Here is a 24,131-nt window from a genome sequence, read left to right as displayed (position 1 = left end):
GCCTATTGTGGACAGTCTGAGCACTGATGGAGGGATTGTGCGTTCCTGATGTAACTCGGGCAGTTGTTGTTGCCATCTTGTACCTGTCCCGCAGGTGTGATGTTCGGATGTACCGATCCTGTGCAGGTCTTGTTACACGTGGTCTGCCACTGCGAGGACGATCAACTATCCGTCCTGTCTCCCTGTAGCGCTATCTTAGGCGTCTCACAGTACAGACATTGCAATGTATTGCCCTGGCCACATCTGTAGTCCTCATGCCTCCTTGCAGCATGCCTAAGGCACGTTCACGCAGATGAGCAGGGACCCTGGGCATCTTTCTTGTGGTGTTTTTCAGTCAGTAGAAAGGCCGCTATAGTGTCCTAAGTTTTCATAACTGTGACCTTAATTGCCTACCTTCTGTAAACTGTTAGTGTCTTCACGACCGTTCCGCGGGTGCATGTTCATTAATTGTTTATGGTTCATTGAACAAGCATGGGAAACAGTGTTTAAACCCTTTACAATGAAGATCTGTGGAGTTATTTGGATTTTTACAAATTCTCTTTGAAAGACAGGGTCCTGAAAAGGGGACGTTTCTTTTCTTGCTGAGTTTATGTGAAGCCGCCACAAAATCAAGTGTTCTTAGCTGCAGATATCACAAAGGAAATATGGCAAAAATCCTGGAGAGACTGATTCATTGTGCGTGTCTGTCTGTGCACATGTGCGCGTGCTTTATAAATGGCATATAGACTGAGCAGCAGTCTAACTAATAATCTCTTCAGAGTCCCCTCGCCTCTCAGTCCGATGCTTATTCTGTCCCCGGTGTTTTAACTATGTATTTATTCTGCTCTGTATTGGAGTTCCTTAAGAGGAACTCTGTGTATAATATCTTTCATGGTTCAGTGTTATTTTATAAAGCAATTTTTATTAATTTTTACTCAATTTCAGCTGTATTATTGTTCCGTGGTCTTTATGAAGATGTGATGATGGTTTAGTTGAGTGGATTAGTTCTCTGTTATGCAGGACAGGAGCATCTAGAACATACTGCATATCAATTCATCTGTCCACTTTAATTGGTGCATTATGTACAAGTTGTAACCCAACAGGGGTTTAAAAGTGTGCCTACTTTGCAACTGCCACGACGTGAAACTAGACTGTACCCTTTTAATGCGTGCTTGCAAAAGAGCGATAGCAAAGCCGGTTGAGTGAAAATACCAACCACTGGGGTGCCCTGTAATACTGTTTTAAATGTCATCCTCTTCACTCTTCCCACTTCTCTCTCTCTCTCTCTCTTCTCTCTCTCTCTCTCTCTCTCTCCTCATTTTCCTTTCCCTGCCTTTTCAGAAAGGCCTGCTCATGACATTTTTAAACGTATGAAAACTTTGGAGGAAGAAAAACATTTGGTGGTGCTGGCTTTGCGTCACAAATGGCACCCTCTTCCCTATATAGTGCACTTCTTTTGACCTTGGCCCATAGGGTTCTAGTCAAAAGTAGTCCACTATATACAGGGAATAGCGTGCCATTTAGGACGAACCCGGAGTCCTATCTCAGTCAGGTAGGCTTGATGCAGGCTCACATTTAAATGTCAGGGCTGGTTCCATCCCTGGATGTGTCATTCTACGAAGAGTAGCTAAATGTGTACGGTTGCCTGGTGACGTGTCGTAGCGGTGTATGCCAACTGGGTGACCTTTACTTTATAACCCATTCAGTCTTGTTAGTGCTGTTATTACCGAGCCTTTAGCATTCTGCCATAACCCACTGCAAGCAGTTATGCTAACATCTGCTTTAGCATATCTGGTTTAGGTGACATTCATATCCTTTGGCCATTCAACCTTGTTAGCGGTGTAGTTACGCAGCCTTTCGCATTACGCCACCATTTCATTGGCCTTGTGGTTTGGGTCCGCCCTGAGATTGGATGGTTGGGATTTGGATCCCCGGCTGAGTCACACTGAAGACTGTAAAAATGAGACCCGGCGTCTCCTTGGCACTCTGCATTAAGGAGAGAGATTTTGGGTAAGGCCCTCTGATAGACTAGAGTCCTGTCCAGGGGTTGTACTTTGTACATCAAGCTGCCTCGCGCTACAGCAACAGGAGATCGGCTCCTGCTCCAAGGCTCGCGCAAGGCTACTTACAGTAGCATTACACCATAGGACACTGCTTGCACCTAATGGCCATTAGAACTACACTGCTCAAAAAAATTAAGGGAACACTTAAACAACACAATTTAACTCCAAGTCAATCACACTTCTGTGAAATCAAACTGTCCACTTAGGAAGCAACACTGATTGACAATAAATTTCACATGCTGTTGTGCAAATGAAATAGACAACTGGTGGAAATTATAGGCAGCAAGACCTCCCCAATAAAGGAGTGGTTCTGCAGGTGGGAACCACAGACCACTTCTCAGTTCCTATGCTTCCTGGCTGATGTTTTGGTCACTTTTGAATGCTGGCGGTGCTTTCACTCTAGTGGTAGCATGAGACGGAGTCTACAACCCACACAAGTGGCTCAGGTAGTGCAGCTCATCCAGGATGGCACATCAAAGCGAGGACCGCTACCTCCGCCTTTGTGCAAGGAGGAGGAGGAGGAGCACTGCCAGAGCCCTGCAAAATGACCTCCAGCAGGCCACAAATGTGCATGTGTCTGCTCAAACGGTCAGAAACAGACTCCATGAGGGTGGTATGAGGGCCCGACGTCCACAGGTGGGGGTTGTGCTTACAGCCCAACACCGTGCAGGACGTTTTTCATTTGCCAGAGAACACCAAGATTGGCAAATTCGCCACTGGCGCCCTGTGCTCTTCACAGATGAAAGCAGGTTCACACTGAGCACATGTGACAGACGTGACAGTCTGGAGACGCCATGGAGAACATTCTGCTGCCTGCAACATCCTCCAGCCTGACCGGTTTGGCGGTGGGTCAGTCATGGTGTGGGGTGGCATTTCTTTGGGGGGTCGCACAGCCCTCCATGTGCTCGCCAGAGGTAGCTTGACTGCCATTAGGTACCGAGATGAGACCCTCAGACCCCGTGTGAGACATATGCTGGTGCGGTTGGCCCTGGGTTCCTCCTAATGCAAGACAATGCTAGACCTCATGTGGCTGGAGTGTGTCAGCAGTTCCTGCAAGAGGAATTTATTGATGCTATGAACTGGCCCGCCCGTTCCCCAGACCTGAATCCAATTGAGCACATCTGGGACATCATGTCTCGCTCCACCCACCAACGCCACGCCAAGTTGCACCACAGACTGTCCAAGAGTTGGCGGATGCTTTAGTCCAGGTCTGGGAGGAGATCCCTCAGGAGACCATCCGCCACCTCATCAGGAGCATGCCCAGGTGTTGTAGGGAGGTCATACAGGCACGTGGAGGCCACACACACTACTGAGCCTCATTTTTACTTGTTTTAAGGACATTACATCAAAGTTGGATCAGCCTGTAGTGTGGTTTTCCACTTTAATTTTGAGTGTGACTCCAAATCCAGACCTCCATGGGTTGATAAATTTGATTTGTGTGATTTTGTTGTCAGCACATTCCACTATGTAAAGAAAAAAGTATTTAATAAGAATATTTCATTCATTCAGATCTAGGATGTGTTATTTTAGTGTTCCCTTTATTTTTTTGAGCAGTGTATTATAACCTGGTTGGCATTGTGCCCCTGTTCAATCCTACAGTGACTGCGGTCATCCTAACCCCTGTGCTATCTGTTCGATCTGATAGGGTGTTGTCTGGCATGTAGTCGTCACTGAGCAGGCATTGTTTTATGTGTCATTAAAAGCAGAGGACAGATGGGGGGTGAATCCCAGTACTGTCTGTTATTGGATCAGGAAGTATTGTGCTGAACTGTAAACATCTCACCAGGGCAGATCAGATTAGAACTCCTGGGCTGAGTTCTAATCGGATTTTACTGTCCACATCAGCAAGATTTGAAACACTATTTGAACCCAGGTCTTCTTCCTCTGGCGAATGAGAACGGTTCTGGAATGAGTTGCAGTATATCCTATGTTCTCATCCAGTCAGCACCTTCTCCTGGAACATCCTGAACTAATGAATGCTGACGAACTACGCTATGTCATTTATGTCCTTCAAGGCCAGGGTTTTCTTTGACTTGGTGTTGACTCCCTCAGAAGAGTTTACGGTTACTGGTGTTCCCATAAGGTTGCACCGGAATCACATCAGTTACCCAACGGTGAGACAAACATAGTCAAGCTGCTCATTAGTCTGTTTCCTGTGTAAATGGATGGAAAAAAGCACTCTTCCACGGCTGTGTGGAGACGAGTGTTTGGTGTCAGTGTCTCCTCTCTTATCAGCTGTGTTCCAGGTCCCCGTCTGTCTCTCGCCTTTCACACCTCAGCGCGAATTAGACGGACACGACCCGCCTTCCCATGATAAACATCAGACACACAGCCTCGCCCTCACAGTAAAAACACAGACCACCCTCCTGGTAAGGACCACCACTGTATAGCACACTACCTCTGAACTGGTGGGCAGGGAAAATTGAAGCCACAAGCCACTTTCCCCCTCATTTATTCATTTTGTACCCCTTCCATCTTCCTCACACAACAAAAATATTTTCGACAGTCTTGAATAAATCAAGAAAGGGAGAGCCAGAGAGCCGAAGGGTGTAAAATCTGCTCCACCCCCAACAATCAGAATGTTGACGTTATTCAACCCCCTACATCTAGCCATGTGGACACAAGGCTAAAACCTATTAAAGGAGTATTTCACTATTTTACAACATGATGTTAGATGGTTCCTCACTCTGAAAGTAGTCTATAGGTCAGGAGAATTTGTAATCTGTGGTTCGGTTTTCATTAAACAGCCATTGCTAACTATAGCCACTGCTAGCTAAAAATCTATGGTAATGATGGAGGCATTTGAACATGTTTCTTTTTTTTATGGCCAAATAACCTTTAACATCGAACCAAATGGAGTTTGAGTTGATTTCGTGATTTTCGTCAAGTAATGACATGCCCCCATCACTTCCAATGATTTTTAGATAGCGGTGGCTAAAGTTAGCTGAAGATTGTAGTGTCTTTTCAAAGAACCGAACCATGATACCGAGTATCATGACAGCTGGATGCCCACTAATGTTGTGGATGTGCAGTAGCTACTAGCTACCTTACAGACATAAGATTAGGCTTGATTGGTACAGTGCTGCAGAGATGGTTTTCTTTTTCGAAGGATCTCCCATCAATAAAGAGGAACTCCTAGAGCTCTGTCAGAGTGACCATCGGGTTCTTGGTCACCTCCCTGACCAGGGCCCTTCTCCCCCATTTGCTCAGTTTGGTTGGGCGGCCAGCTCTAGGAAGAGTCTTGGTGGTTCCAAACTTCTTCCATATAAGAATGATGGAGGCCACTGTGTTCTTGGGGACATTCAATGCTGCAGAATTTTTTGTGTCTTGACACAATCCTGTCTCGGAGCTCTATGGACAATTCCTTTGACCTCCTGGCTTGTTTTTTTTGCTCTGACATGCACTGTCAACTGTGGGACCTTTTTATATAGAGGAGTCCCTAACCTGTGTGCCTTTCCAAATCCTGTACAATCAACTTAATTTACCGCAGGTGGACTCCAATCAAGTTGAAGAAACATCTCAAGGATAATCAATGGAAACCGGATGCTCGTGAGCGCGATTTTGAGTCTTATAGCACAGGGTCTGAATACTTGAGTAAATACGGTATTTGTTTTTTTATTTTTAATACATTTGCTAAAATTTCTATACAGTTTTTGCTGGCCTCCCGAGTAGTGCAGCGGTCGAAGCCGTCACTACATACCCGGGTTCGATTCCAGGCTGTGTCACAGCTGGCCGTGACCGGGAGACTCACGAGGTGGTGCGCAATTGGACCAGCGTTTTCCGGGTTAGGGGAGGTTTTGGCCGGCCGGGATTTCCTTGTCACATCATACTCTATCAACTCCTTGTGGCATGCCGGGCGCCTACAAACTGACTTCGGTCGCCAGCTGGAGGGTGTTTCCTCCGACACATTGGTGCGGTTGCCTTCCGGGTTAAGCGAGCAGTGTCAAGAAGCAGTGCGGCTTGGCAGGATCGTGTTTCTGAGGACGCATGGCTCTTCACCTCTCCGAGTCCATAATTATTTATACATGCACAAGTTTGGACACACCTACTCAAGAGTTTTTCTTTATTTTTACTATTTTCTACAAGATATCAAAACTATGAAAAAACACATGGAATTAATGTTGTAACCAAAAAGTTTTAAACAAATCAATATATTTGAGATTCTTCAAAGTAGCCACCCTTTGCCTTGATGACAGCTTTGCACACTCTTTGCATTCTCTCATCCAGCTTCACCTGGAATGCTTTTCCAACGGTCTTAAAGGAGTTCCCACATTTGCTTTGCACTTGTTGGCTGCTTTTCTTCACTCTGCCGTCCCAAGCTCATCCCAAACTATCTCAATTGGATTGCTTCACGGTGGGAACCACACATGCGGAGATCATCCGTTCACCTACTCTGCGTCTCACAAAGACACAGCGGTTGGAACCAAACATCTTAAATTTGAACTCATCAGACCAAAGGACAGATTTCCACCAGTCTAATGTCAATTGCTCTTGTTTCTTGGCCCAAGCAAGTCTCTTCTTATTATTGGTGTCCTTTAGTACTGGTTTATTTGCAGCAATTCGACCATGAAGGCCTGAGTCACACAGTCTCTTCTAAACAGTTGATGTTGAGATGTCTGCTACTTGAACTCTGAAGCATTTATTTGGGCTGCAATCTGAGGCTGGTAACTCTAATTGAACTTATCCTTTGCAGCAGAGGTACCTCTTCCTTTCCTGTGGCGGTCCTCATGAGAGCCATTTTCATCATAGCGCTTGATAGTTTTGTGACTAGACTTGAAGAAACTTTCAATGTTCTTGACGTTTTACGTATTGTGTGACCATCATGTCTTCAAGTAATGATGGACTGCTGTTTCTCTTTGCTTATTTGAGCTGTTCTTACCATAATATGGACTTGGTATTTTACCAAATAGGGCTATCTTCTGTATACCACCCCTACCTTGTCACAACACAACTGATTGGCTCAAATGCATTAAGAAGGAAAGAAATTCCACAAATGTAACTTTTAACAAGGCCCACCTGTTAATTAAAATGCATTCCAAGGGACTTCCTCATGATGCTGGTTGAGAGAATGCCAAGAGTGTGCAAAGCTGTCATCAAGGCATAGGGTGGCTACTTTGAAGAATCTCAAATATAACATTTGATTTATTAAACTTTTTTTGGTTACTACATGACTCCATGTGTTATTTCATAGTTTTTGTCTTCACTATTATTCTAAAATAGTACAAATAAATTAAAACCTTTGAATGAGTAGGTGTCCAAACTTCACTGGCACAATATATACCTGTTTTTGCTTTGTCATTATGGAGTATTGTGTGTAGACTGTTGAGGGGAAAAATGATTTAATCCATTGTAGAATAAGGCTGTAATGTAACGAGATGTGGAAAAAGGGGTCTGACTATTTTCCAAATACACTCTAAATTATTTTCACTGCCATTACAGTAATTGAAAAACATAATGACGTGGTGACCATTATAGATAGTTTGGAATTCACACTGCGTCTACTATGAAGGACGTTAGGGATAGTTTCGCGAGCCAATACTAACTAGCGTTGGCGTAATGAATCTATGGTAACAGCTAGCATACTAGTTGTTACCGTAGACTTCCAGTCATTGCGCTAACGCTAGTTAGCAACTTCCTCCAAACAGCACGACAAGGCATAAAATGGTGTCCACGAGTTCATCGGTCTCTGAGGGGAAATCCAGAGGCGTCCCTTTTTAAAATGTCTTGAAGTAGTATCAGGCCAGTGATGATGCAAAGGGACTCCTGTGAGACCTAGTAGCAGAGCAACATCTAGTAGAACTCATCAGTCACCATGGGGATCCATGCTCACCCAATGTTCTCTCAATTCTCCAGGCTATTGATCACACGTATCATATCCGTCAGTGGGGTCCGACCCCAGTGGACAGTTGTCTGACCTGGAAGAGAGAGAATACTGTCGCTGCCTCGCAACCAGAAATAACCTGTCGAGTGCTAGTATGAACAAAAAGAGGTTTAAATTGAGATGTTTTACATAGCTGCAATGCTAGGAATGGACAGGACACAGCTCTTTACCTTCATTGATAGAATCACATTACGATTGAAATTGGACAGAGAACTGCTGCGGTCTCTATTCCTCCATGTGTTTTAGAAGTCTCCTAGAAAATCAGACGTTCTAGTTAAGTCCTTTCTCCCTTTTTTGTTGTTGTTTGTATGCTATCCTCTTCTAACATCTTTTGCAGTAGAAATGCCAGCTAATCCATGCTCTCTGCTCTCTGCGACAGCTTTCAGAGAAACTAATGCTCTACCCACACACTGAGTGTGTGTGTGTACGTTTTTCAGAGAACTCATTTTGTCAGTGTGAATCTGTCGGATGTCTGGGGTGATAACACAACCAGAAGTGATAATAATTATTTAGTTTGTCCTTGTTTCAATGGACGGCCATCTCCTCTTTTCATCTTTCGCCTCTTCAAACCGGCACAAAAGCCCAGCATGACTAAGAGAAAGAGCCTTCTGGAGAAACGAATGAAAAACATGACCAGCGCTCAGAATGCTGTGTCCCTGAAAAACGTTGAGACGCATCATCTGGCTCCAAGCGAATGAGAAGCCTTTATCTTTGATATTGTATCTCCTCTCAGTATGGAACAGAAGGGAACCGAGGCAGTCAAGGTATCTCTCCCCCGGAGTGGGTTGTAATGAGATGGCCATTGTGTCTCTCTGCCTTCACAGATAGAGGATGGAGACAGAGAATTTTTGGGGGGATTGGGCTGCTGTGTCTTCTGCAGATTACAAGAACTGAGCCCCCTGCTTCCTCTCTTCTCACTCCCCCCCCTCCTCTCCACGCTACCAACTGAACGGAAAGGAGGCTGCCTGAAGAAGACATCACTGTATAATTTATAACGAGCCAGTGGGGTGATTAAAAATGATTCAGCAACAGAATGGATCATCCAAGATTTCCATGTTTCTACAATAGGAAGAAAAAGTGTCTGGCAAGCTTTTTGTCTCTGTGAAAATGTGTTGTTTCTTGCTTTCTGAGTCCTCTGTGATCAGACATTATGAATGCCTGTGAATGGCTCTACTTTTTTTTTTAGCTGAGGATTGTTCTTTGATTGTTCCAGGATTGGGCTGTGTTCTGAGGTCTGGCCTGGGGAACAGGTCAGGATATACCAATCAGCCAGCCACATGTGACCAGACCAGCCCATGCCAGCCAACCTGCCAGAAAGGGAGTGGGAGAACCTTGATCACTCTGGGTGGTGCCACTGCCTGCGGCGTCTGACTGAAACTGGTCCCAGGTTGTGGGGTGGGGAATCACAGCAAAGCAGAAGAGTTTTCCGTCTCCCCCACATTCACCAAAATGGCAGATGGTCCAGAGACCAGTCACCTGCCTGTGATGAGGTTATTTAATTGGTTTATTTGCCTGCATGCAAACAGGCTATTATATTTATTAGCTGCTGGTCTAAAGCCTCTCTCGGGGCTGACCAAGGTGCCGGGGGCCAGATAAGAGAGGCTGCTATTTGATGTGGCTATTGGTAGCGTGAACAGTCCTGTGGTTGGCAATGCAGTGATGTGGAGTGGATTGCCATGCAGCTTAAGAGCAAGCAGTGGGTGACAGTTTTTCTCCATTTCGAGAGCTTCGTCCTCACTGTTGGGTTTATAACTAGCAAAGAAATAGTCTATGGATAAAGTGGACTGATTTGACAAAACACCAACCACAGTCTTATTACATCCCGTCATCAATCTTTTCCAATCAGTTTCCAATCTCTAAAAGGAATAACGCAGCCGTGCGAGTCTCCTGTTGACCCTTAACATCAAGCAGACAGACATCACACTGGATTAGAGCAGAGCCCGTGCTAAAATGCCACGCCGCTGCAGGACGTCACCCTTTCCTCTCCCAGGGTACACCTGGGGAAACGGCCACAGACCGCCTACAGACACAGTTCTGCATCTCACCCCATAATCCCTTGTCTGATCAGATTCAGGTGATGGACATTGCTTCACCGCTGACTTCATTGCTTGCTTTGTCCCTAGCTCAGTCTGTTGACCTTTTTTTCCTTGGTCCAGGTCACAAGTCTGATGTCCTTTTTAAGGACTGGCTGACTGACGTGTGTTCAGGGGTAGACTTGTTAAAGTGACTGGATGTGAAACCTCTACAAATTCTTCATTCCTTTCTTCTCCACTATTATTATTCCTGCTACAGAGAGTATAAATATTTCTCTCTGACTGCTTGATGTCACTGTCCAAGGTGCTGAAACAGGCCACACAGGGTTAGCTGTCCTCTCAGACTACTTTCCCCACAGCAGTCTGAGTTGTGTGAGGTCTGTACTGTAGGGTCAGTTGCTGTCAGTGATCAGTAAATTACAACTGTCCCTGGCCCATGCCAGACCACTCCATCACCAGGTGTGCAACGCCATCATCTCTCCCAAAACCTGGACCCCTGAATATTCCCTCTGATCAGTTCCCTCATTTTCACAGTCCTTGGCAACCTGACAGCATCACTATCAGAAGGGGGGGACTGTTTGGAGCTGAACCTCTCTGTTCTGTTTTCTTGTTAGGGGGGAGAGGTGGCGGCTATGGAAAGACGTCCCCTTTTTATATTTCAATGTGCATATTTGTGTCTGTTTTTAGTAGGTGTTAGATGTCAAGTGAGTTAATCCTTGTCGGTTACTTATTTTCTTTTGATTTCCTACAACTTTTCACTTACGCCTAAGCACAGTATTTTTTGGTTAACCTGCAGGTTCTATTTCTCTGGGAAAGCTGGAGAAAAAAAAGGTGGTCCTGTCCTTTACTGTTCATATACACCTCTTAACAAAATCCCATCCCTCTGCTGAGAGCAGAGTGTTTTCATGAGGGTTGGACTACTAGGGCTGGGCGGTATGCCGTATTTTACAATATACTGGTATTGATGCACGGACCGGTTTGGGTTTTTACTTTTCCTTCTGTAACGGTATTGGAGTGTTTGGTTTATTGTTCCTCGACCACGAGACACTTACGTTCAGTCTGCATGGTCAGTGAAGCACATGCAGCAATGTTGACGACAACGATGCTGTTTTCTATCATTACACTATTAGTTTGTGTTTCTTACGTCTGCAAATGGTTTGTTTGTCTTTTCTTAGCCAGTTGGGCCTAAATCGTGTAAGCCGCTAATCACTGGCTAGCTACTAAATGTACTGTCAGAACAAACTAACTATACAGCCTAATAATACCAGGTGATGGTGTAGACCTAAATCAGCTTGTTGTTTGTGCAACAGTGTCTTCTAAATCAAAGAGGAATATGCGAAGCATGAATATGTTAGCTACATGAAGTAAGATTATAGGGTCCCCTAGAAAACACTTATCAACACTTTGGTTCCTACCCTTGTCACAATAACTCCTCCCTGGCATTTTCATTTGATGTCACGTCACACAACTCTGTATTCAAAGTTCTAACTATTATACCCGAACTGTAGAATTATGTTAATTATTATATTTCCATGATTACAACACCCGGGTGTTTTGCTCTAAATCGCAAGTCAAGATTGTTTGCCCATATCGTGCAGCCCAACGTGGCAAAGGATCTCAAATTAGTGCAGGAAATGTATGAAAATGCTGATTTTTTGGGGGGTGGGGGGGGGGTTGAAGTTGAATTGAACTGAACTGTTTTATACTATCAGAATGGAGAAAGACCCATTGAAATCACTTGGAATGTATGTGTTGCCAACCAAGGGTTACACAATACTCAAAGCAATTTTAAAAGGTGTATTATTCAAAAACATACCAGCAAAACCATTTAAGTAGTGTGATATAATATTTTGAGCCATATCGCCCAGCCCGAGGTTGGGACTGGTAGCTAAGAGCAGATAGACAAGACGAGACAGGGCTGCTTTGAAGATTTAACTTCCTTCTTGGATAATTGCGCCTATCAGAATGGGACTGGCTCCTGGCTGCTCTAGGCTGTGTTACAGAGGAAGCATATGGTCTTTGATCTGGCCCCGGCCCCCGAGGAGCACAGTGAGATAATTGATGGAGAGAGAAGTGGCAGTGGAGGTCTCTCACAGGCTCAGTTGTAGCGTGGGTGTCTGTCACTTTACTAGTCTCACTCATACCTCAGGAACATTTTCTTCTTCTCCTACTTTCCCCGGTATGTACTTGTCATTCTTGTATTTGTGTGACTGACATATGGGTATTGATAAAACACTTTCCTGAGTCTGGGGAAGTGGACTTGCAGTGAAATCCAATAATTGACCTGGTGGTGTCAAGTGTGATACCCCTGCTAGGAGAAGCACTTCTCTATGTGTCATTTGGGGAGTGAACTATAGGAGCTAAACAGAGAGACTGGGAGGTTGTTTTTAATGAGTTTACGTAGCATGAAAGAGTTTGATTGTCTACAATAATCGTCTAAGCTGGCGACTTGCCAAATGTTTTTTATTCATGGACCTGAAAAAAAGATACTGAACTTTTCTTATTTACTCCCAGTGTTTTAGTGTTTTCTTTTCGGTCAATAATCTTCTCAATCACTACATTTGGGCCCTTCCCCTGCTCAAGCCAAGTAGCCAATCGTCTGGACGGCCAGTAAAAGTTGTATAATCCCTTCAATGAAGTATGTCTGCTCAGAGCTGAATTTCTCTCTCCAATAACCTAGAGCTAACAGCAGTGGTTCAGAAAGATGAGCGCTGATTGATTATCTGAACTCCTGAACCTGGGCAGTGTGAGTCAATCTACCTCGAAGTCTCTACCTGTCTCTGTCCGCTCGCCTCAGGTTCACCTCTGCCTCTAGCAGCAGTATTATCCAGTCTGTGTGTAAACGGCTTAGCCAGTCCAGTCTCTTAACAAATATAAATGTTTATTTTTCTTTCACAGCCAGACTCCACAGTACTTCAAGATGACGTCCTGAAGACATTGAAAAAGTTTCCCTCCACCTGAAACGGTTTCTTTTCAACTCCAAGGACAGTTTTTAAAAGCTAGTTTTGCTGTTGATTTGAGCCCCATTGTGAAGGAATCTCACCACCACTGAGCTGGTGAATGGATAACGATTTGACTTGCGTTAACAATGTGTCGTTTCCTGTGTGTGGTTCTGTAGAACTGTTTTTTTTTTTTTCCTTCAACACACTGTGCTGCTCACTCCCCCCTTCAGGAGTCGAAGTTAGACTTCAAACTTTAAGTATTCACACACTTCCATCCTGAAGTTTATCTCAACAGTTATCCATATTTATATCTTAAATATAATGGTAATTCATTCACTTATGCTTCTTCAAAAGTCTGCCAAGACTAAGCCAGGGCTTCTTCCTTAGAGACCGACCATATGGGACTCTGAGACACGCGGTACAGTACAATAGCTGCTCCGTCCTGTCTGGTTCAAGACATTGAATAATTAGGATGAATGTTTTAGGTTCCTGTTCTCAGATTATTATCAAACACATTTCATGGTGACACCTCACCAGTTCTGTTCTCTTACGGCACTACTGGTGACACCTCCCCTGCTAAAGGCATTCATCACAGTGATAACACTGAACCGGGAGTTCCCTGCAGCTCCCTGGGATCCACCTGTGTCCCTGTTGAGCATCATGGCCCATCATATCACATTCACTTCTGCCTGTAGCAGCATATTGTATAAAGCCGTCCAATTATAAGCTTTCATATCAGCCTTATAAGCCTTCATTCTCATTCTTAAGCTGAGTCACTGTACTGGTAATGCAATTCATTTGTGATGTCCAGATATGAATAAAAAATGCTGCATTATGGTTAATGAGGTCAAACCAGAGTTGACTGGTCTCATAACTCTTTGTAAAGACATGCTGTTTCCAACCCCAAGGTTGTGTAGCTGTTTAGACAGCTTAGGTCACAAACTCCAGATCTACATGGCGTTTCCTATGAGTTAACATGCATTGAATTTCATATCAGGATTTTTCCTTGGGTGGAAATGTCAATTTCTTCCCCCTAGTTTGACTCTCAAGCATATTTACTTCATGTCGAGGAGTGAACTACTTTTCCTCTCAGTTCTGGGGTCTTTGTTTCTGACAGCCATGTGTGTCTTAAGATGGCTCTCGTCTGCCGGTCTGTCAATCACTCTGGTGAACATGTCCCCTGACCAATCGCTGTATCACTGTCTTCCCCCATTATAGGTTTGGCTGTGAGCCTCGCCATCTTTTAAGCCCAATCAAAACACAGTAGAAGACCGTGGGTGGGTGCGAAATAGCACCCTATTCACTAGGTGGGTCCCGGTCAAAAGCCATTTCAGACACAGCTCGTGTCCTCCTAAGAGATGAATCAAAGTGATGCAGAGTTGTCTAGAACATGTTCAGCCGATGTAGTTTTCTTCTTGTGGACATTGACAGATCCAACTGTTCTGTTCGGCTTGTGTTTCATCAATACACATCCGTCCACTGCTTTCCATCCACGTCCTTTCATTAGGACTCAAGCAGACGGAGGGAGAATGACAGACGGGAAGAGCTGTGACATCTCTTTGTCTGTGTGGGTGTCCGATAATTCTAAAGTCCTGCTGTCAATTATCATGACTGTCTCTGTCTGAATCGTTCCCGTTTTGAAGTGGCCAGTAACCAAGGTAACTTATGAGGAAGAGTTTTAGCTTTAAGTGTGTGCGTGCCTGGCTCATGGTCATATCTATACAGGGGACTAAAGCCTGACTGAATAGAGTCTGAGATGCAGTCCACCAAGTGGATCTAAACTGCAATCCAATCCACCGAAGTAAACCTTCAGAATGTTTTCTAGCTCTGTTAAGCCTGGTGTACGTGTAGGGTGCCCTAATCTCACCAGCCTCTGGTTTTTCCAGCTTCTTTACAAAAGGTTTTGGGCCACTGATGTGCAGAGATGAATGAGCATGGCACATTACAGCAGATATGACAGTCCAAACCCTAGTCATCGTGTTTTCTTAAGGCACTAACACTTCTCTCCTCACGGGTCCTCTTCATTCCGTTAGGGGTATAGAGGCCGGTGCATTTAGCACGCAATAAAAATGTCTGATTTCCTTTTATATTCTGGTGTCAGTGCTCCTTGTAATGGCGAGGCCTCTGGAACACTCTGGCTCCCTGCAGACTCCATGTGGTGTTCTGAGAAGCTGTGCTGCTGCTGTAGCATGTTTCTCTCTGCTTGGGCTCTTATTACCGACAGGAACATTACATTGCGTGAAGTGAAATGCCTCTGTGGTGAAGACCATGGCTCCACTGCAAATCTTACCCTATTTCCTTTTGTAAGTGCACTGATTTTGACCAGGGCCCATATGGTCGGGTCTAAAGTAGTGCACTGTGTAGGGAATAGGGTGCCATTTCGGACACATCCCATGCTGGTTCTGGGGATTGTTAAATGCCTGCCGCTCTGCAGGAGACAGATATGAACCACTCTGACGTTCTGAGCTGCATTCTGGCAGGGTAGTGATTTGAGCCTATCACACGGCAGGCCTCGGGGGCACGGCCACACTGCCTTACTGCACGTTCAGAGATGGGTTCAGCTGAAAGTATTCAAGTTAGGCCTATGCTTTAGCAAACAGCAAGTGGTGGTGGATGAAAGGGGAAGGTGTTTGGTTGACTGTGACTGTCCAAGGATTACAGTGATTGTGTTTATGAGCTATTTTAAGAGAATCCAGAGACCATTTGTATTTGTTTTATCAGTCTCTGTAATCCCTGATGATCTCAGCATGACCCTCCTTGGGGATTTGGGGGTTTATTTGTCTTATTGGTAGTCGCGCCTCCGAGGGACCAAACACAGCCAGAGGGGATGACTCTTCTGCAGGGTTCTTATTGACTCAGTGGAGTGTGTGGAGATGATTCTGTGATGTGAGGGCTTACATTGATTTTAAGTTGTCAAGAATATTCGTCGCTGAAATACGCTTCAGGGAGTCAACGAAGGACTAGTGTTGCTGGTAGTTTATGCTTGGTTTGATATTGAATATCTGTAATAATAAACTGCATTTCACTGTCAGCATTCATTTTATCGGCAGAGTGCATGGATAAGGTAAGTACTATTTATTTTACATAAATACATCTGTGTCTCTCTTGTATTGATGGATTATTAAACTGTCTGGAACAAGTCAGCTGAAACACCAATACCCTGCTGCCATTACGTGATGCAGAGCGCTCCTATCTGACTACTGGTGCGTTGTGATATATCGGCTACACTAGTTTAAAGTCCCGCTCTGAGGTGTATATACAGTACGTGAACATCATTTCTGACAGAAAGATGGTCCCTGCCTCTTTGAAATGCATCAGGACCTGCCACAGCCCCACTACATTCACACCGTTATCGATCATGTGGAAAAGGGGAGAAAATACTGCCCGTCAAGAGACTCTGGCGGTGTTCTGTAAAGTACCACTAATAAGCAAACTTCTTCAAAGACAGAAACAGACAGGCCAGTATGTGTAGCTGCTGCTACTCTCTGTTATTATCTATGCGTAGTCACTTTATCTTAATATTATGTACATAATTACCTCAACACCTGTGCCCCCACACATTGACTCTGTACCGGTACCCCCTGTATATAGCCCTGCTGTTGTTATTTACTGACCTGTTCTCCAGAGTATTGACTCTGTACCGGTACCCCCTGTATATAGCCCAGCTGTTGTTATTTACTGACCTGTTCTCCAGAGTATTGACTCTGTACCGGTACCCCCTGTATATAGCCCAGCTGTTGTTATTTACTGACCTGTTCTCCAGAGTATTGACTCTGTACCGGTACCCCCTGTATATAGCCCAGCTGTTGTTATTTACTGACCTGTTCTCCAGAGTATTGACTCTGTACCGGTACCCCCTGTATATAGCCCCTCTATTGTTATTTACTGACCTGTTCTCCAGAGTATTGACTCTGTACCGGTACCCCCTGTATATAGCCCAGCTGTTGTTATTTACTGACCTGTTCTCCAGAGTATTGACTCTGTACCGGTACCCCCTGTATATAGCCCAGCTGTTGTTATTTACTGACCTGTTCTCCAGAGTATTGACTCTGTACCGGTACCCCCTGTATATAGCCCTGCTGTTGTTATTTACTGACCTGTTCTCCAGAGTATTGACTCTGTACCGGTATCCCCTGTATATAGCCCAGCTGTTGTTATTTACTGACCTGTTCTCCAGAGTGTTGACTCTGTACCGGTACCCCCTGTATATAGCCCAGCTGTTGTTATTTACTGACCTGTTCTCCAGAGTATTGACTCTGTACCGGTACCCCCTGTATATAGCCCAGCTGTTGTTATTTACTGACCTGTTCTCCAGAGTATTGACTCTGTACCGGTACCCCCTGTATATAGCCCTGCTGTTGTTATTTACTGACCTGTTCTCCAGAGTATTGACTCTTGTACCCCTGTATATAGCCCAGCTGTTGTTATTTACTGACCTGTTCTCCAGAGTATTGACTCTGTACCGGTACCCCCTGTATATAGCCCAGCTGTTGTTATTTACTGACCTGTTCTCCAGAGTATTGACTCTGTACCGGTACCCCCTGTATATAGCCCTGCTGTTGTTATTTACTGACCTGTTCTCCAGAGTATTGACTCTGTACCGGTACCCCCTGTATATAGCCCAGCTGTTGTTATTTACTGACCTGTTCTCCAGAGTATTGACTCTGTACCGGTACCCCCTGTATATAGCCCTGCTGTTGTTATTTACTGCTGCTCTTTCATTATTTGCTATTCTTATCTCTCACTGTTTTTGGGGGTATTTTCTTAACTACGTTGTTGGTTAAGGGCTTGTTTAAAGTAAGCATTTCACTATAAGGTCAACACCTGTTGTATTCGGTGCATGTGACAAATAACATTTGATTAGTTTGGGAAACACATGGTGGTTCTGCAACAGGGATCCGTGGGCTTACACTTGGTGTTAGGCTACTTTCTGTCAATGAGAAACGAACACACAACCTACAAACAGCAATTTCATCGACATTCCCAATTCCTAATTCGCAGGTGCCTTAGGGGCTTGAGCTAATTGTATTAGAGAAACAAACACCTAACAGCAGGACAGTGAAAGTACAACGTTTGGATTGTTTCTGGCTGATTCCAGGTCAACACCATGCTATACTGTATTTGTTGTATTTGGCCGTCTAAATTGATGTCGTCAACAACAACAACAGTTGGTACCTTAATGAACCTGGCCAGACCCCCAAAATGAGCTCAGCTCCGTGGGTGTTTCCTTTGCCGTGATCCGAGCTCTCCAGTGCTCTGACAGTGTAGCACTATGCTTGTGTGTTAAATGATGGAAGTCTTAACTGCTCACCTCGGCTTCTCTCCCATTATAAGGACAAATCTCTCCGTCCGTTTCCACATCGATTTAGTTTTACCTCAGGTTAATGGGGGAGGGGTCTCACCCTATTTTAATTGGCCCAAATGGCCCTCAGGAGATAATGAACACTAGAGGACTGCTGTAATACGAGGGCACTAGGGTTGAGGGAGGGGGGGGGGGGGGGGGGGGCGCATCATCTGGAAATGACTCGTTGGCTTGTCCTTTTCTAATTTGTGTAGGTCAATCCTGTGTCCAAGGCCTGGGTTTCAGTTTGTAGCCTAAATGCTGTCTTTTCGTTGAGTTGTGTACTCTCTTAGACTGAGTCATCCCAAATGTCATCCTGGTCAAATGTAGTAGGGAATATATAGGGAATTGGGTGCCATCAGGTAATTAACCTTAATCTATCGTCCAGGTTAGGAGCATAGTCCTTCATGACATCCACAGATGGCTATAAGGAAGAAGCCTTTCACTGTAAAGTACTGATTGATAGTATTCCTCCTAATAAATATGGTGCTGTGTCAATGTATTCATACGATTCTCCAAGGATTTAACTCTGGTGATCGTCGTGGCAACAGTTAATCTCCAAGGTGTAGGCTATATCCTCTTTTAACCATTTTTAAAAAATCAAATCAAATACCGTATGCAAATGTTTCTAAATAGAATCGAATATGCATAATTAAATGATGTAGTGCACTATGGGAGTTCTCCTCTGTACCTCTAAGGTTTAAACTGCTTCTTTATAATAATCTCTGTGAACATTGTTATTTTAATATAACATTTATCTCATTAGATAATAATGTATCCAATTAAACTGAAAGAACTTTTACTCTGACATTTTTGTTCAGGAATATAAAGCCTTGCACTAATGTGTAGTATCAGTCTCAGCTTGGATAGCCTACATTCCTGTAGACCATGTGTCAAATTCATTACACAGAGGGCCAAGTGTCTGGGGATTCTCGCTCCATCCTTGTACTTGATTGATTAATTAAGATCACTATTTAGTAAAGCACTCCCCTCAGCTGGTTGTCTAGGTCATAATTGAAAGGAAAAAACAAACACTTTCAGACACTCCATGGAATGACTTTGACACCCCCTTGCCGTAGACTTTCCACAGGTTCATTTTCCTCTCTAAATAATGCATGTCCAAACAGCACGGGATTGGTGTTCCCTGCAGTCAGAGAGGCATCTGATTGGGTTATTCCCTGGAGAATAGAAAGTAACTTGGTAGCAGGCCAGAATAAGACATAGGTGAAGAGGTAGCATGTCATGTTAAATGCTGTTGTTGGGCCATGTTAACCGCTGTAAATTTGATTTGATGTGCAAGAGAACAAACTGAAAGTAAATGGTTCAACTAAGGGGTTCATTGTGTACTCTAATGATCTGATGGGATCTAGGTGAAGGGTTGAGGTGTTGTCTACTGTATATAGCGCTCTGGTAGACACTGAGAGGCCTGCTGTACTGTATAAACCACCCTACCCTGGGGGAGCCAAGCATCACCCAACCACCTTTCTGTTGACAGGTGGACGACATGCTAGATGAGGAGAGCGATGAGGAGGGAGATGGCCGGGGGAAGAAGACAAGGGAGATGGAGGAGGAAGATGAGATGGAGGAGGAAGCAGAGGGGCAGCGTCCCCAGAGTAGTGGACAGAGCACTGAGGGAGAGAAGCAGCACCACGAGCAGCAGCACCACCACCACCACCACCACCAACCGGGTCTTGCCACTGTTATAGAGGAGACGGAGAAGGCACAGATGCCACCTAGTGACCAGGGCGATATGATGACGGGTAGCGTGCCAAGGTAAGGCCCCCAGCGCACCATCTTTAAACCAGGCAGGGCAGTGTTATGTAATCCATTACCCAATTTAGACTTTTTCATAAAACATTTTTTATTTGTTATTGTATTTTACCACAATTTTATGACATCTAATTGCGATCCAATTACGACCTTGTCTCATCGCTGTAACTCCCCAACGGGCTCAGGAAATGTGTCCTCCAAAATAACATGAGCCGCCTAACCGCGCTTCTTAACACCCTCTCACTCAACCCAGAAGCCAGCCGCACCAATGTGTCGGAGGAAACGCTGTTCAACTGGCAACCAAAGTCAGCCTGCAGCAGCCCGGCCCACCACAAGGAGTCGCTAGAGCGCGATGAGCCAAGTTAAGCCCACCCATACCAAACACTCCCCTAACCCGGGCGACGCTGGGCCAGTTGTGCGTTGTCCTATGGGGCTCCCAGTCACGGCCGGTTATGACACAGCCTGTTGTCGAACCCGGGTCGGTAGTGACGCCTCAAGCACTGCGGGGCAGTGCCTTAGACCCCTGCGCAGATTAGCAGTTTTCTAATGGATGAGTAGAAGTGTTTCATCAACCAGCCTTATGATGACCGCTTAAAGACATCTAAAGGTAAGGACTATGAAGTGATGCGGTCATATTCACAGTCGCACCATTGACTCAGTGTAGTGGTGGTAATACCTAGGTGATGTTTCCAAGCTGGGAGGAGAGGGTTAGGGTTACAGTCTCCTACTGCTGTGGGACAGGGTAGCGAGTCTAGACTTCCAGAAATGTGCCTCTCAGATGCTTGTGGAGTCAGAGGGAACTAATACAATGCAGGAAGGAATACAATTACGTAATTAAAAGTTAGCAAAAGGAGAGCGTAGGCTCCAACGAGCAACCAACAGGCTGCTGTTTTATATGAATGGGGTTGGGGAGAAAACGTAGCTTCAATTAGCCTAGCTAACAATAGCTAGCTTCACTCAGCTACTCCAGTCAAGACAGGCACTGTTATATAGGTGATGATGAATTACGTTGTGGCTGCTACAAGTTAGCTAATATTGGCTGTAGCCCTGTTGCCTTGTCTAGTGGCTACTGCGTCTCTCTCCCTCAGTCTGCTCGCTCGCAACCATCAATCACGCTACTGCTGCAGCAATAGTGCGCCAGCCTCTCTCCCTCGCGCAGCAGTGCTCAGATTAAAAACGTAAATTAAAAAAAAAAAAAACACTTGTATTTCTGATATCTGACAAAAATTCATGATACTATTTGAATAGAGACTTTATTTCAAAACCCTATCCCACATGGGTTAGTGTGTGTGACTGCCTGCCTCTGTTAGCAAGCTAACGTTAAGAGACAAGATAAAATATGTATTATGTATGCAGCTTTATTGTTAGAACAACTCTGATGAAAAGGGAAAAGTTCCCTCTTTTTTTTGTTGTCACTCCTTCCGACTACCCTCTCGCAGAGGTCCGTGCTCTCTGATTGGCTCAAAGTCAAGTGGTCGGGCGATGACTGGCAGGCCGATTTTACGTGTAGAAATGGCTGGTTCGACAGTCCCAGGTCGCTACCCAGCGGGTGGTGTCTTTTGTTCTAGGCCGTGGCTGCGAAGTACGACGTTTTCACCCCGCCCCTGGAAACTCTTTTCTCAAAGCTCAGGATCCGGATCACGTTCTACCGCACTAAAACAATCAGCGTTTTGTGTGATGGTGTAGTCTACTCTTTATAGTTGCTGCCATATCGTAGCCACTCGCCGGAGTTCCTGAAAAAAGAACACCACTATGTTGACTGCCTGGCTGCCTCATGCTTAGCCAATCTTTTGCAATGATGAGCCACTCTGTTTGTTCGAGCAAGAAAAGGAACAGTCTCCTACTGTGCCAAGTACCTATCGGCAGTTAGTTTTCTCTGTGTGTCTGACCTCTAAGGTCTAACAAGGAGCAGCAGATCTTATGACAGCAGCCCTAATGGTCCATCTCCGGTCCTCTTATATTTCTGGCCATCAGTCTCCTCATCCTGCTTCTGTCTCTGGGTCCAATCTGGCAGCGCTGATTGGCAAAGTTACATAAGAGAGGCTTTCCTTGTTTTGCTGGTTCTGTGTACTTACACGCAGGCAGGCAGGCAGATAATGGTGCTGTAGCCCCTCTGTTTTCTCCTTCTGCCTGTTTCTGTGCCCGTCTCTTTCCATCTCATGCCAAATCTCCACAACAAATGTTCTGTTTGTTGAGCTGACTCAACTACAGGAGTTTGACAGGTTTAACACCAGGAGAAGAGCTGGTGGTGGAGGAGAACCCCAGTCAGCTAGCCTGAAATGGAACAGAACAAAATTCTGCTTGGCGTTCAGTCGTTGGGTCAGCTGCCTGGATCCAGCTCTCATGAGCTCTGTATTTTCTCCCCAAGTCTGCCTGAGCACTACCTGTTTGATTTGTTCGTCATGGGTGGATGGGGCACTGGTCTGTTGTGGACCTGGGCCGTGTTCAGCAAGGCACGTTGTGGATTGTTCAGAGAGAAATATGTTATGTCGAACAACAAACATGACTATCTGACATGAACATCAGCTGTTTTGACGAACGAGCGTTCTATCAGTGCCCCGTCTGGCAGACCATGCTGCAGTAGTTCTCTACCAGCGTCTCCTCAGAACCCTGACCGCTGATAGACATGCAAATGAAATCCAGGGATAAAAAGCAGCTTGCCTTGTTACCTCTAGTGTTCTCTCTCTCCCCTCATCTATCTACCCATCCTCCCATCCCTCTCACCTCCCCATCTATCTACCCATCCCTCCCTCTTTCTCTCTCTCTCTCTCTCCCTATCTATCTACCCATCCTCCCATCCCTATCTCTCCCCATCTATCTACCCATCCCTCCCTCTTTCTCTCTCTCCCCATCATCTATCTACCCATCCTCCCATCCCTCTTTCTCTCTCCCCATCTATCTACCCATCCCTCCTCTTTCTCTCTCTCCCTATCTATCTACCCATCCTCCCATCCCTCTCTCTCCCCATCTATCTACCCATCCCTCCCTCTTTCTCTCTCTCCCCATCTATCTACCCATCCTCCCATCCCTCTTTCTCTCTCCCCATCTATCTACCCATCCCTCCCTCTTTCTCTCTCTCCCCATCTATCTACCCATCCTCCCATCCCTCTCTCTCCCCATCTATCTACCCATCCTCCCATCCCTCTCTCTTTCTCTCTCTCCCCATCCTCCCATCCCTCTTTCTCTCTCCCTATCTATCTACCCATCCCTCTCTCTTTCTCTCTCTCTCTCTCCCTCTTTCTCTCTCTCTCTCCCCATCTATCCACCCATCCCTCTCTCACCCCCATCTATCCACCCATCCCTCTCTCTCTCCCCATCTATCTACCCATCCTCCCATCCCTCTCTCTCTCCCCATCTATCTCCCCATCCTCCCATCCCTCTCTCTCCCCATCTATCTACCCATCCCTCTCTTTCTCTCTCTCTCTCCCTCTTTCTCTCTCTCTCCCCATCTATCCACCCATCCCCCTCTCTCTCCCCATCTATCCATCCATCCATCCTCCCATCCCTTTCTCTCTCTCTCCCCATCCATCCCATCCCTCTCTCCCTCTTTCTCTCTCTCCCCATCTATCCACCCATCCCTCTCTCTCCTCTACCGATTTAATGTGTCTGTTTTCAGGGCATTTAAGGTCACATCGGGATACAATACCTCTGAATACAACGTCCTGGGGAAACAATTAGCTTAAAGGGTATTTGAAGAAGCCTTGCATTTATATATGAAAATATAGAATAAGACATTCATACAACATTAAATATCCCTCAGTGATGGTCTCATAATGTTGTGGTACTGTTAAATAAATACGAAAAGTGGTAGAGTTCTGTGCCACTTTACCAGCTACGGAATGACCGGATGGGACTAAGAGTTGCCTCCATCCCACTTCTCCATCTCTGCATTCCTCATCTTCACCACTTTTCCATTTTAGCCTCCAAACGGACAGGAAACTGTTGCTAAGCTACAGTAGAACTAAAGAGCCATAGAACCGGCATCTCTGTTCTGAGATTTCCAGCCCCTCTGGCATCCTGGTCCCCTGAGAAGTTATTTTAATTAAAGTTATTTATTTTATGCCCCTCACCCCAGCTCTATATTTTCAATATAATGAATTGACAGCTGATGTTTACTTCAGT

The 24,131-nt window shown here is 45.2% G+C and overlaps 1 protein-coding gene across 1 annotated transcript in view; it reads left to right on the top strand.

Moving 5' to 3' along the window:
- The window catches only part of LOC115128516 (RNA polymerase II subunit A C-terminal domain phosphatase), a 128,526-nt gene that overhangs the window by 52,853 nt on the left and 51,542 nt on the right, over positions 1-24,131 (top strand). Inside the window, 1 exon segment of the mRNA XM_029658411.2 lies at positions 19,735-20,012. Within this exon segment, the coding sequence (XP_029514271.2) occupies positions 19,735-20,012 (278 nt within the window).

This window comes from Oncorhynchus nerka, linkage group LG4 (genome assembly GCF_034236695.1).
Source record: "Oncorhynchus nerka isolate Pitt River linkage group LG4, Oner_Uvic_2.0, whole genome shotgun sequence".
NCBI lineage: Eukaryota > Metazoa > Chordata > Actinopteri > Salmoniformes > Salmonidae > Oncorhynchus > Oncorhynchus nerka.
The sequence above is the reverse complement of the archived record's forward strand: the minus strand, read 5'-3'. Positions and strand labels throughout refer to the sequence as shown.